This window comes from Salmo trutta, chromosome 21, assembly GCF_901001165.1.
Source record: "Salmo trutta chromosome 21, fSalTru1.1, whole genome shotgun sequence".
Taxonomy (NCBI): Eukaryota; Metazoa; Chordata; class Actinopteri; order Salmoniformes; family Salmonidae; genus Salmo; species Salmo trutta.
Window position 1 is genome coordinate 46,756,128 of NC_042977.1, and position 15,105 is coordinate 46,771,232.

General features: G+C 45.6%; 1 protein-coding gene across 8 annotated transcripts in view; it reads left to right on the plus strand.

The window, feature by feature from the left end:
• The window catches only part of LOC115157578 (vasoactive intestinal polypeptide receptor), a 99,633-nt gene extending 94,876 nt beyond the window's left edge, over nucleotides 1-4,757 (plus strand). For 3 of the 8 annotated variants that reach the window (XM_029705960.1, XM_029705958.1, XM_029705959.1), the window contains 2 exons: nucleotides 265-306; nucleotides 627-4,757. In XM_029705960.1, the coding sequence (XP_029561820.1) occupies nucleotides 265-306; nucleotides 627-824 (240 nt within the window). In that variant the 3' untranslated portion in view covers nucleotides 825-4,757. The remainder of the gene's footprint in view (nucleotides 1-264; nucleotides 307-626) is intronic. The other 5 variants (XR_003868484.1, XR_003868480.1, XR_003868481.1 and 2 more) reach the window with 5 other exon arrangements.
• The last annotated feature ends 10,348 nt before the right edge of the window (nucleotides 4,758-15,105 follow it).

Consider the following 15,105-nt stretch of genomic DNA (forward strand, 5'->3'; position numbering starts at 1 on the left):
CCAGAATTAATGACCCTACCTCATGCTGAATTTGGTCATAATCTTTGGGATCATTTTTCAGTCTTCCACAACTGCTCTGGCTGAGTCTCTCTGGGGCAAAGGCCTTTCTATGAAACAGAACACTCATCATCAGGAATCCTAATGATCGATTGTTGTCTCCTCTCTCTCTCTCTCTCTCTGTGTCTCTCTCTCTGTCTCTCTCTCTGACTCTCTCTCTGTCTCTCTGTCTGTCTGTTTCTCTCTGTCTCTCTGTCTCTCTCTCAGGGGTTTGGGGTTGCAGTACTGTATTGTTTCCTAAATGGAGAGGTAATAACATACACACCACTCCACAGACACAAAAAAGTTCCTAAGATGAGCTGACAATGTCAGGGTAAATTTGGAATACATTTTTGGATCTAATACTGTAAACTTTCCATTTTTCTCACACCGAGAGTCTCATTGTGTCTATCTGTTATGAAGACTAACAGATAGATGAAAAAGACTATCTCTTTCTGTGTCTATATCTTTTCTGACTTATCCCTCGTGCGGTGTCCTATCTCCTCTCAATCTCTCCCCTTCTGTTTATATTCCTCTCTTCCTCCCTCTCACGTGCTCTCTCCCTCCTCTCCTACCTCTATCCCCACCAGGTGCAGGGGGAGGTGAAACGTAAGTGGCGAAGGTGGCACATGCAAAGGTTTCTGGGTAAAGGAGACACCAAATACCAGCAGCCCCAGTATCTGGGTAGCAACGGCAACAACTTCAGCACCCAGATCACCATGCTGACCAGGTGTAGCCCCTCCACACGTCGAGCTTCCGACTGCCAGGAACACTTCTCTGCTATCTGAGCCCAGCTCTGGGTGGTAACAGAGGGCAGAGAAGAGGAGAAAACAGAGACGAGCTGCACTGAAGCGCTGTTTAGTATTCAGTCAGCACAGCAGATACTACCAGCCAACCACACACAACAGCAGCAATGATAGGCTTAGGCGGTCCCCTTTTGTAAGCTGCGGACCAATTTAACACAATTTATTTTGCTTGCTTTTTGTTTAATTTAGGAAATCAGTTACCAAGTATTCCTAGAAATAAAAAAAAGAGACATCATCGTGTCTCAATGATTGTTATTTTCAAAATCTCTTTTTAGGCATAGTTGTGGTTGCAGTGTACACATTTTTATATGGGGCAGCAGGTAGCCTAGTGGTTAGAGAGAAGCAAGCCAGCAACCGGAGGTTTGCCAGTTCGAATCCCGGGTCCAACTGGAAAAATCTGGCAAGAAGTGAGCTGGCAACTGGAGGGTTTGCTGGTATCAAGACACTTAACCCCCCACAACAGCAGCTCCCCAGGCACTCAGTGTGGCAGCCCTGACACACACACACACATACATGGATGTATGGATGTATGGATGGTTAAAAGCGGAAGTTACATTTCAGTTAGACATTGTTTGACCAATAAAGTGATCTAAAGCTTCATAACTATGTTCTGCTTCTCCAACCAGCCGCAATGACAAAAATCAGCCCGCAGCTAAATCTAGTCGCCTACTCCCTGGTCTACACTATCTGTGTTATGTCCAAAAAAACATTCCAGTTCAAATCACCATTGGATATATCTGTGTGTGTATTGAGTGTTGTGTTAGTCTGTGTGGCAGGGTTGAAGTCAATTCTGTTTTAATTCTAGTCAATTCAGAAAGTAAAACCATTCAAGAGAATTGGAATTTCAGTGTACTTCCTGAATTAGAAATGGAATTGACCCCAACTCTGCTGTGTGGCTTAAGATAATATTGCTTCATAAGTTTACATTGGTCTCATAAGCTAGCTACAGAAGCCTGATCCCAGATCTGTAACATATGTGCTTTAGCCAACTTCTTTGTCATACATGTTTGACATGACAACAAATGAACATGTCAGAGAAGTTGGCTAACAGAAGAGCAACAGGTTATGAGCTACGACTAGGTGTTAGGCTAGGAGCTAGAACTAGGTAACAGGTTAGGAGCTATAACTAGGTAACAGACTAGGAGCTAGGACTAGGTAAGAGGCTAGGTAACAGGCTAGGAGCTAGGTAACAGGCTAGGAGCTAAGACTAGGTAAGAGGCTAGGTAACAAGCTAGGTAACAGGCTAGGAGCTAGGTAACAGCTCAGGAGCTAGTACCAGGTAACAGGCACGGAGCTAGGTAACAGACTAGGAGCTAGGACTAGGTAAGAGGCTAGGTAACAAGCTAGGTAACAGGCTAGGAGCTAGGTAACAGCTCAGGAGCTAGTACCAGGTAACAGGCACGGAGCTAGGTAACAGGCTAGGAGCTAGGACTAGGTAACAGACTAGGAGCTTGAACTAGGTAACAGGCTAGGAGCTAGGACTAGGTAACATGCTAGGAACTAAAACTAGGTAACAGGCTAGAAGCTAGGACTAGGTAACAGGCTAGGACTAGGTATCAGGCTAGAAGCTAGGACTAGTTAACAGGCTAGGAGCTAGGTAACCGGATAGGATCTAGCTAATAGACTAGGAGCTAGCACTAGTAAACAGGCTAGGAGCTTGGTAACAGACTACGACCTAGGACTAGTTAACAGGGTAGGACTAGGTAAAAGGCTAGGAGCTAGGACTAGGTAACAGGCTAGAAGCTAGGTAACAGGCTAGGGGCTAGCCCTAGGTAAAATGTAGGAGCTAGGTAACAGGCTAGGAGCTAGATAACAGGCTAGGATCTAGGACTAGGTAACAGGCTAGGAGCTAGGTAACAGGCTAGGAGCTAGGACTAGGTAACAGGCTAGGAGTTAGGACTAGGTAACAGGCTACGACTAGGTTGCAGGGTATAAGCTAGGTAACAGGCTAGGAGCTTTGGCTAGGTAACAGGCTAGGAGCTAGGTAAAAAGCTAGGAGCTAGATAACAATCTAGGAGCTTGGACAAGGTAACAGGCTAGGAGTTGGGACGAGGTTACAGGCTAGGTTACAGGAGAAGGTGTGTGAGAAAGGCAAAGCCCATTAAACTGGAAATGTTCCTGTTAGGTGAAAACGTATTGAAACTCAACCCACAGAAGTTCACATCCAGATACAGTATATTAATAGTTTAACCAACCATAGAGCAACATTGATTTTAGAGGTCAACATTTAGTGGTCAACATTCCAGTTAAGGGATTTAAGTGACGCACAACAGGGAGTTAAAACGTAATGTTCTTCTAGTTTTTCCATCGTTTTCTCGTTGATGGATGCATAGGAGAGCTTTGGGAGCCATACCACCTGTAGGAATGAGTGTCAAGAGAAACAGAGCATTAAATAAAATGACTCTGGTTCACACAGTGCTACTTAAAACCTTATGCTGGTAGCTAGGGGACCAGTCTTAAAGACGCACTCCAGGCTCCTTTTCTCCTCATTTATCACCTTATTTACGTAATAGGCGATCAATGGGTTGTCTAGGTATGACATCACACAAGTGGGGGTGGGGGGGTGGTCCTTTTCTCTTTTGATCCCACAAGTAAGGGGGGGGGGGCATCAGACCAACTTCTTCAATGGCCGACTCCTTGAAGTTTGCAGTTCAAAAAATATTTTCTCTTTAAGTGTGTGTACATTACTGTATTTATACATGGGATATTTTGTTTTTTCACAGAAAAAAAGTTTTACAAAAATAGCTGGAAATATTCTTTAAGCTGTTTATTAAACCACTACCAGACTGATTGACTGGCTGGGCTGGCCAGTTCACATTACTCAACTTTAGAGTTACACGTTGTCCATGTGGCAGCATCTACATTGGAAGGATCTTAAAGTGAAATGTTATCCACGTGGTCTAGTCTATATTGGAAGCATCTGGTCTGGTCCCTTATCTATCTAGTATCCAGCTTTCCATGATCAACCAGATGTTTAGCCTTTGATGAAGACACTTTTATGTACCAGAATAATGTTGTGTTGAAATATAGCTGGATAACATTCCAAGAAAAGAAGCTTATAGTTTTCATAGAATTTATGTGCGGGATTGAAGCGCAGATGTTTTCATTGTAAGGCAGAGTCTCTTAGTGCATAGTTTGGTGTGCAGACAGTCAGGTATTTTTAAGTCTTGCTCTTACATTCCCCCCCCCCCCCATTAAAAAAAAGCCAATAGTATTGCGTTTCAGTACAGACGCATCTGTATGTGTTTTTCGTTCAAAACTTCAACTTATCCACTAAAGATCATAAGTGGGAAGACCAGGCGGTTAGCCATGGCGTTTAGCCATATGGTGAAGTGATGGGGGGGCGTAAAATGTTTAAAAGTTTCCTCCCATAGCTCCTAACCTGTTGCCACCTCTACGAGGTAAGATATCTGATTTCAATGGTACTGAATTGTTTCCCACTTGGTTTCTAAAACCTTTTCAGAAATCTGTGTTGTTTACCTTGATGTATTTCATTGTACATGTGAATACGTTAACGTACCTCTCACTAAAAATGTCATACAATTGTTCCAGCTATGGTGAAGCTACATATACAGTAGTAATGAAGTACATTTTTATCATGTGTTTTATTGTGGTTATTTACAGTTCTCAGGTGATGACTGGATTTCAATGCATATCATGTATTATGTAATTATTTTTAAGTTAGTATTTGTGTTATGCGTTCAGTTGTATTATTTTAAACACACTGTATTGATATTCTCAGTCATTTGATAGAATATCTACAAGAATAACTATATTCGACATTCTATGGAATGCTTTGGAACATTCCGAACAACACAAAAACTGTGGTGTAAGCAAGTGTTTTTGTAAATATTGTGCAATTCTGCTTTTGGATTCAGTTTCAATTATGTTCTAGTAAAGACAGAAGCAATGAAACCCTTTGTGTTTTCTTCTGTCGGAAACATCTATGTTCTCTAGTCCTCACATTTACAACCAGGGAACATGATGACAAATAGATGACTTCTCAATATATAAATTATATTTGTGATAGAGATAGTGGCTCCTTAACCTGTGTCAGGCGACCTATTGTTGTCCATAGTATTTACACATCCTTCTATATATTGTATACTTTCTACACTAGTGTACATTTGAACTGTCAAGGCTTAAAAAAGTTAACCTGGTTATTAACTGAACAAAACTAGCCTTGAATCCACACGGTAACTTTCTAAAGCAATAGTGAAACAGAGCATGGATTTAGTGTGGTTTCCAGGCAGCAAGAAAATACTAGTCACATTTTATTCAACAGCAGTAGCATAAAATTTGATTTGATTTGGGGTTGAGGTCAGGGCTCTGTGCAGGCCAGTCAAGTTCTTCTACACCGATCTCGACAAACCATTTCTGTATAGACCTCGCTTTGTGCATGGGGGCATTCTAATGCTGAAACAGGAAAGGGCCTTCCCCAAACTGTTGCCACAAAGTTGGAAGCACAGAATCGTCTAGAACGTATGCTGTAGCGTTAAGATTCCGTTCACTAAGGGGACCTAGCCCGAATCATTAAAAACAGCCATAGACCATTATTCCTCCTCCACCAAACTTTACAGGTGGCACTATGCATTGGGGCAGGTAGCATTCTACAGGTATCCGCCAAACCCAGATTCGTCCGTCAGACTGACATGGTGAAGCGTGATTCTTCACTCCAGAGAATGCGTTTCCACTGCTCCAGAGTCCAATGGCGGCAAGATTTATACCACTCCAGCTGACGCTTGGCATTGCACATGGTGACCTTAGGCTTGGCCTTTGCTTCCAGAGGCAGTTTGGAACTCGGTAGTGAGTGTTGCAACCGAGGACAGACGATTTTTACGAGCTACGCGGTTTAGCACTTGGCGGTCCCGTTCTGTGAGCTTGTGTGGCCCACCACTTTGCGGCTGAGCCGTTGTTGCTCCTATACCTTTCCACTTCACAATAACAGCACTTACAGTTGACAGGGGCAGCTCTAGCAGGGCAGAATTTGACTAACTGACTTGTTGGAAAGGTTGCATCCTATGACGGTGCCATGCTGAAAGTCACTGAGCTCTTCAGTAAGGCCATTCTGCTGCAAATGTTTGTCTTTGGAGATTGCATGACTGTGTGCTCGATTTTATACATCTGTCAGCAACGGTTATGGCTGAAATAATCAAATCCACAAAAAGTTGCGTCCATATACTTTTGTATATGTAGTGTAGCTACATACTTAATATGAAGGGGTGTCTACATACTGCTGTATACATTCTGTATAGCCCTCTACCACCCCATCGACAAGCTAACCACCTGTCACTGGTTTCATTAGGAAATGCATAAGTGGCGTTGTCCTCACAGTGTAGGATTGCTGCTTCCCCAATAAAAGCCCTGGATTAACACAGAGGTTGGAGCTAAACTAAAGGACAGGGCTACTGCACACAGAGCTAACGCAGACAACCCTGAGGCTATGGCTAAAGACAGGAACAAGTACAGGAAGTCCCGCTATGACCTCTGCAGAGTTTCAAACGAGCAAAAGGACAATACAGGAATAAGGTCGAATCATAATACACAAGCTCCGCTGCCCATCGCATGTGGCAGGGGCTACAGTCCATAACGGATGCCAAAAAAAGACCTAGCTGTGATCTGCCTAACGATGCCTTTACCAGATGAACTCATTTTATGCACCAGCAAGACCACGGGGCCCGACGATATTCCAGGGCGCGTTCTAAGAGCAAGCACAAAATAACTGGCAGGCATATTTCAACCTCTCCTTGTCCGAGTCTGTAATCCCCATGTTTTCAGATGACCACCATCATTCCTGTTCCCAAGAACTCTAAAGGTCTGCTTCCAACTCACACTCTCAAACACGTAGATCCCCTGTACACAGCTCACTTTCCAGATCCCAATCACCTGTTCACACACCTGTATGTCATTATCACACACTATTTAGTTCTGTTCTTTGCACCACATCATTGTGAGGTATTGTTTGTTTTGTGACACACTTCTATTCGGAGCTCTGTTTTTCCCGTAATTTCCTCCTCCCTTGTTTTTGCCTGCCTCACAAACGACAACTTTGCCTATTCCCTGCCTGTACTTTAGCCTATCGGATTTCTGTTATCTACCTATTGCCTGATCTCCCAGACGACGTTACTAGCCTTTTCCTAGCCTGTACTTTTGCCTTCATATGCAGGACCCCTGCGTATGACCTTCTGCCTGCCCCTGAACCCAGGTACCTGCCTCCTCCTGTGGTCCTTTACAATAAACACCTGCACCAACTCTCTGTCTCCCACCGTGTTCATTACAGAATACCTCACTTAAAACAACAGATGGATTCAGCGGACCTGCAACTACGTCTATCCCGACTAGAGGGACGAACCGAAGAACACTGCGAACTCCTTCGCCAGCCCCTCCTGCTTCACCGATTATCAGGTGCCACAGCCTCCTCTCGTTCATCACTCCCATATCCATTTATAATAAATACGACGGCTCCCCAGGGAAATGTCAAGGATTTCTCATGCAGTGTAACCTGTACATAGACCATCCCCCCGCTGACTACACCCTCTGACAAAGACAGGGTGGACTCATCTCCCTACTCACAGGCAAAGCTCTGGATTGGGTCACAGCCTTGTGGGCCGCTCAAAGTTCTGATCTGTCCTCTTCAAGGAGGTGTTAGACCATACAGCTTCAGGTCGTCACACCGGGGACCTGTTATGTGAGCTACGACAGGGCCGTCGCTCCAACACTGAGTATGCCCTTGAGTTCCGTACCATGGCTGCCGGCAGTGGATGGAGTGAACCAGCTCTCCTTACAGTCTACCGGAGGGGTTTTAATCGGGAGTTACAGACTGAACTGGCCTGCAGAGGAGATTTAACGGACCTAAACCAATACATGGCCTGCGAGTCTTCCACGCCCTTCTCTCGTCCACCACGGTCCAATAGCCCCGAACCCATACAACTCGGCCGCACCCATCTCACACCTGCTGAGAGACACCGGAGGTTACATGAAAACCTGTTCCTCTATTGAGTAACCCCCAACTCAATAACTGTCCGATTCCCCCCCCCCCCCCCACGAAGGGGTGACCACAACCACTCCACTTCCGCCCGGGGTAAGCACCTCTACGCTTCTGAATATTACCAAAAGGCAGCTCTTCTTTCTGCTAATGGGGTCACTCAGTTTGTGGAGGGACTAGTGGACTCGTGGGGGCCACAGTTAATTTCATTTACGAATAATTGGTACAACAGTTAAGGATCAAACTAATCCCTGTTAATCCTCCCTTTAGGATTAATGCGCTGGACGGACAACCTCTGAGATCTGGTCTTTTGACTCGCATGATGGAAAGTATCACCCTTCAGATTGGCCTCCTTCACTCTGAGGTCATTCAGTTACATTTACATTTAAGTCATTTAGCAGACGCTCTTATCCAGAGCGACTTACAAATTGGTGCATTCACCTTATGATATCCAGTGGAACAGCCACTTTACAATAGTGCATCTAAATCTTTTAAGGGGGGGGGGGTTAGAAGGATTACTTTATCCTATCCCAGGTATTCCTTAACCTCTACGGGCCACGGGGGCAGTATTGAGAATTTTGAAAGAAATATGTGCCCATTTTTAACTGCCTCCTACACCAACTCAGAAGCTAGGATATGCATATTATTAACACATTCGGATAGAAAACACTCTGAATTTTCTAAAACTGTTTGAATGGTGTCTGTAAGTATAACAAAACTCATATTGCAGGCAAAAACCTGTGAAAAATAGATTTAAAAAAATGAGAATTTTGTGACTGTACTATTTAGTGTCATTGTTTTAAAGATACCACAGTGAGAAAGGATTCAGTTCGCAACTCCTACTGCTTCCACTAGATGTCAACGATCTTTAGAAAGTTGTTGGAAGCATCTGTCATGAATACAGACCGAATTAGAAAGCTTACAAGTTGACACGTCATCACTTCATTTTTTGCGCCTGCGCATGAATCTGAGAAGAGTGCCTTTGTCATTATCGTTTATTCTAGACACTTGATAGGTTGTGTGAAAATATTACTGATGTTTACTGATGTTTCACGTTAAAAATGGAACAAAAGATTAGTGCTAAACAACGTTTGACATGTTTAAACAAACGTAAATAGATTATTTACTAGGTTTTCTTTAGCTTTTCGACGTGACTTTACACTGCCCACCTCATTTTGTGGGAGCCTACTGAACGCTAACTATTTGGACATAAATTATGAACTTTGTCAAAAGAAACCACATTTGTTCTGGACCTGGGATCTCTGGCAGCGCCTTCTGATGGAGATAATCAAAGGTAAGGGGATATTTAGAATGTTATTATCGATATTAGATGATGCTAATGCTAACGGTATAGCTTAGCTTAGCATATAGCTTATTGTTGTTAGCATAGTACCCAGTTTATGCAAAATGTGATTTCCCAGTAAAGTTATTTTGAGATCTGGCCATTCGGTAGCAATTACGAGATGATAATATATTATTCTTTGAATGACAATATTATAATTTACCAATGTTTTCGAATAGTAATTCCGTGATTTGTAATGCTGGATTCACTGGGTGCATTCAAGCCGAAAAAAATTCTGAATTTCACCGCGACTGTAAATGCTGTTTTTGGATATAAATATGAACTTGATGGAACTAAAAATGCATGTATTGTATAACATAATGTCCTATGAGTGTCATCTGATGCAGATTGTCAAAGGTAAGTGCATAATTCTAGCTAGTTTTCTGTCTGTTGATGCCCTTCTTTGAATTGGCTAAACATTACACGCAGCTATTGTCAATGTACTCTCCTCACATAACCTAACTTTATGCATTCTCCGTAATGCCTCTGAAAATCGGACAGCGTGGTTAGATTTAGGAGATATATCTTTCAAATGGAGGAAAATAGTTGATTATTTGATTTTTTGAAATGATTACTCTTGCAGTTTTGAATTCCCCGCCATGGTCACATGACAATGAATCCCAATACCGGGATAAGATCGGGATAAGATCCTCAACAGGTTCCTTAAAGAGGTGGGGTTTCAGGTGTCTCCGGAAGGTGGTGATTGACTCCGCTGTCCTGGCGTCGTGAGGGAGCTTGTTCCACCATTGGGGTGCCAGAGCAGCGAACAGTTTTGACTGGGCTGAGCGGGAACTGTGCTTCCTCAGAGGTAGGGAGGTGAGCAGGCCAGAGGTGGATGAACGCAGTGCCCTTGTTTGGGTGTAGGGCCTGATCAGAGCCTGAAGGTACGGAGGTGCCGTTCCCCTCACAGCTCTGTAGGCAAGCACCATGGTCTTGTAGTGGATGCGAGCTTCAACTGGAAGCCAGTGGAGAGAGCGGAGCAGCGGGGTGACGTGAGAGAACTTGGGAAGGTTGAACACCAGACGGGCTGCGGCGTTCTGGATGAGTTGTAGGGGTTTAATGGCACAGGCAGGGAGCCCCGCCAAGAGCGAGTTGCAGTAATCCAGACGGGAGATGACAAGTGCCTGGATTAGGACCTGCGCCGCTTCCTGTGTGAGGCAGGGTCGTACTCTGCGAATGTTGTAGAGCATGAACCTACAGGATCGGGTCACCGCCTTGATGTTAGTGGAGAACGTCAGGGTGTTGTCCAGGATCACGCCAAGGTTCTTAGCACTCTGGGAGGAGGACACAAGGGAGTTGTCAACCGTGATGGCGAGATCATGGAATGGGCAGTCCTTCCCCGGGAGGAAGAGCAGCTCCGTCTTGCCGAGGTTCAGCTTGAGGTGGTGATCCGTCATCCACACTGATATGTCTGCCAGACATGCAGAGATGCGATTCGCCACCTGGTTATCAGAAGGGGGAAAGGAGAAGATTAATTGTGTGTCGTCTGCATAGCAATGATAGGAGAGACCATGTGAGGATATGACAGAGCCAAGTGACTTGGTGTATAGCGAGAATAGGAGAGGGCCTAGAACAGAGCCCTGGGGGACACCAGTGGTGAGAGCACGTGGTGCGGAGACAGATTCTCGCCACGCCACCTGGTAGGAGTGACCTGTCAGGTAGGACGCAATCCAAGCGTGGGCCGCGCCGGAGATGCCCAACTCGGAGAGGGTGGAGAGGAGGATCTGATGGTTCACAGTATCAAAGGCAGCAGATAGGTCTAGAAGGATGAGAGCAGAGGAGAGAGAGTTAGCTTTAGCAGTGCGGAGAGCCTCCGTGACACAGAGAAGAGCAGTCTCAGTTGAATGCCCAGTCTTGAAACCTGACTGATTAGGATCAAGAAGGTCATTCTGAGAGAGATAGCAGGAGAGCTGGCCAAGGACGGCACGTTCAAGAGTTTTGGAGAGAAAAGAAAGAAGGGATACTGGTCTGTAGTTGTTGACATCGGAGGGATCGAGTGTAGGTTTTTTCAGAAGGGGTGCAACTCTCGCTCTCTTGAAGACGGAAGGGACGTAGCCAGCGGTCAAGGATGAGTTGATGAGCGAGGTGAGGTAGGGGAGAAGGTCTCCGGAAATGGTCTGGAGAAGAGAGGAGGGGATAGGGTCAAGTGGGCAGGTTGTTGGGCGGCCGGCCGTCACAAGACGCGAGATTTCATCTGGAGAGAGAGGGGAGAAAGAGGTCAAAGCACAGGGTAGGGCAGTGTGAGCAGGACCAGCGGTGTCGTTTGACTTAGCAAACGAGGATCGGATATCGTCAACCTTCTTTTCAAAATGGTTGACGATGTCATCCGCAGAGAGGGAGGAGGGGGGGGAGGGGGAGGAGGATTCAGGAGGGAGGAGAAGGTAGCAAAGAGCTTCCTAGGGTTAGAGGCAGATGCTTGGAATTTAGAGTGGTAGAAAGGGGCTTTAGCAGCAGAGACAGAAGAGGAGAATGTAGCGAGGAGGGAGTGAAAGGATGCCAGGTCCGCAGGGAGGCGAGTTTTCCTCCATTTCCTCTCGGCTGCCCGGAGCCCTGTTCTGTGAGCTCGCAGTGAGTCGTCGAGCCACGGAGCAGGAGGGGAGGACCGAGCCGGCCTGGAGGATAGGGGACAGAGAAAATCAAAGGATGCAGAAAGGGAGGAGAGGAGGGTTGAGGAGGCAGAATCAGGAGATAGGTTGGAGAAGGTTTGAGCAGAGGGAAGAGATGATAGGATGGAAGAGGAGAGAGTAGCGGGAGAGAGAGAGCGAAGGTTGGGACGGCGTAATACCATCCGAGTAGGGGCAGAGTGAGAAGTGTTGGATGAGAGCGAGAGGGAAAAGGATACAAGGTAGTGGTCGGAGACTTGGAGGGGAGTTGCAATGAGATTAGTGGAAGAACAGCATCTAGTAAAGATGAGGTCAAGCGTATTGCCTGCCTTGTGAGTAGGGGGGGAAGGTGAGAGGGTGAGGTCAAAAGAGGAGAGGAGTGGAAAGAAGGAGGCAGAGAGGAATGAGTCAAAGGTAGACGTGGGGAGGTTAAAGTCACCCAGAACTGTGAGAGGTGAGCCATCCTCAGGAAAGGAACTTATCAAGGTGTCAAGCTCATTGATGAACTCTCCAAGGGAACCTGGAGGGCGATAAATGATAAGGATGTTAAGCTTGAAAGGGCTGGTAACTGTGACAGCATGGAATTCAAATGAGGAGATGGTCAGGGGAGAAAGAGAGAATGTCCACTTGGGAGAGATGAGGATTCCAGTGCCACCACCCCGCTGGCTCGATGCTCTAGGGGTATGCGAGAACACGTGGGCAGACGAGGAGAGAGCAGTAGGAGTAGCAGTGTTATCTGTGGTAATCCATGTTTCCGTCAGCGCCAGGAAGTCTAGGGACTGGAGGGTAGCATAGGCTGAGAGGAACTCAGCCTTGTTGGCCGCAGACCGGCAGTTCCAGAGGCTGCCGGAGACCTGGAACTCCACGTGGGTCGTGCGCGCTGGGACCACCAGGTTAGAGTGGCAGCGACCACGCGGTGTGAAGCGTTTGTATGGCCTGTGCAGAGGGGAGAGAACAGGGATAGACAGACACATAGTTGACAAGCTACAGAAGAGGCTACGCTAATGCAAAGGAGATTGGAATGACAAGTGGACTACACGTCTCGAATGTTCAGAAAGTTAAGCTTACGTTGCAAAAATCTTATTGACTAAAATGACGAAAATGATACAGTACTGCTGGCTGGTGGAGTAGGCTAGCTAGCCGTGGCTGCGTTGTTGACTTTGTTTGAACGTGTAGCTGGCTAGGTAACCTCGATAGTTTCAGTACTACACCTTGTCATGATACAAAAGCAACTTTGTAGCTAGCTAACATAACACTAATCAAGACGTTCCTTTGTAATGTATTTAGTTTCTACAATGCTGCTCGTCGGTAATAGTTGGCTAGGTTTGGAAAAATGGCGTCGCGGGGGACGGAAATAGCTGGCTAGCTAACCTCGATAATTACTAAACTACACAATTATCAAGCTATGACAAAGACAACTATGTAGCTAGCTAACACTGCACTAGTCAAATCGTTCCGTTGTAATGTATTAGTATCTACAGCGCTGCTAGTCGGTAGCGGTTTGCTATCTAGCAGTGGGTTTGATGATGACTAAGTCTGGAGTCTGGACAACGGCGTCGCGTCGTGGCTGGCTAGCTAACCTCGATAATTACTCTAAACTACACAATTATCTTAGATACAAAGACAGCAAAGACAACTATGTAGCTAGCTAACTAACACTAACACTAAACTAATCAAGTCGTTCCGTTGTAATGTAATAGTTTCTACAGTGCTGCTAGTCGGTAGAAGTTAGCTAGTTGGCTAGCTAGCAGTGTTGACTAGCTAGCTAGCAGTGTTGACTACGTTAGGATGAAAATAGCTAACCTCGATAATACTCTAATTACTCTAAACTACACAATTATCTTTGATACAAAGACGGCTATGTAGCTAGCTAAGAAAATTGCTCAGATCAAACAAATCAAACCGTTGTAATGTAATGAAGTGTAATATTACCTGTGGAGCGAAGCGAAGTGCGACTGCTCGCTCCAAACCGGAAATAAAGTTAATGGCATTGTCTTCGCCTAAAGAACCCCTCATCCTCGGTCACCCCTGGCTAAGCCTTCATGACCCTGCCATCTCCAGGCGGTAAGGGGAACTGCTGTCATGGTCTCCCGTCTGTTTTAAGAACTGCTTCAGTCTACCCTGTTGAGCCACCTCTATAGAAGGATCGGAGTCTGCCATTACAACCCACATCCCGCCTGTATATGCCCAGTTCCTGAGTGTCTTCAGCAAGAAAATGGCATCCATTCTGCCCACTCAACGCCTGGAGGACTGTGCGATCGACCTCCTTCCTGGGACATCGCCCCCTAAGGGTCGGATCTACCCCTTGTCCATCCAAGAGAATGAGGCTATGGACACCTACATATATAGAAGAGGCCCTCGACATGGGATTCATCCATCCATCCATGTTTCCGGCTTCATCCAGTTTCTTTTTTGTGAAAAAAAAGGATGGTTGTCACCGTCCTTGCATAGATTACTGACCCCTCAATGACCATACCATCAAGAATCGCTTCCCTCTTCCTCTGATTCTGGCCACACTAAAACAGGTTGGACAGGCTACCATCTACTTTAAACTAGACCTACATAGTGCTTACAACCTGGTCCGTATCCGAAGTGGGGATGAGTAGAAGACGGTGTTCATCACCGCTAGGGGTCACTACGAATACCTGGTTATGCCCTACGGTCTCACCAATGCTCCCGCAGTCTTCCAGTCCTTCATGAATTAAGTTTTCCAGGACATGATCAACCAGTTCCTCATCGTGTACATTGACGATATCTTGATCTACTCTCCCTCCATTGCAGAACACGTACAACATGTGCAACAGGTCCTCCAATGGCTACAGGACTACCATCTTTATGTCAAGGCTGAGAAGAGCGCCTTTTACATTACTACGGTAACCTTCCTAGGGTTCGTGTTGACACCAGGAGGGGTCAACATGGACGAAGGCAAAGTCACACCCGTGCTTAACTGGCCCAAACCTACTACCGTAAAGGATCTACAACGTTTCCTAGGATTCAAACCAGGGTGTCTGTAGTGATGCCTCAAGAACATAAGTATTCAGTATTCATGTTAAACAAATCAAAATGTATTTTATATTTGAGATTCTTCAAAGTAGCCACCCTTTACCTTGATGACAGCTTTCCACACTCTTGGCATTCTCTTAACCAGGTTCACCTGGAATACTTTTCCAACAGTCTTGAAGGAGTTCCCACATTCCCATAGCCTCTGAATGGGATGATTACAGTGGAAATTTTAGCATGTAAATCTTGGTGGGGCAAACTCAACAAAAACATGTTTTTATGCATGCCTGCAAAGCAGGCACCACAACACTAAACACCACAACACTAAACAAT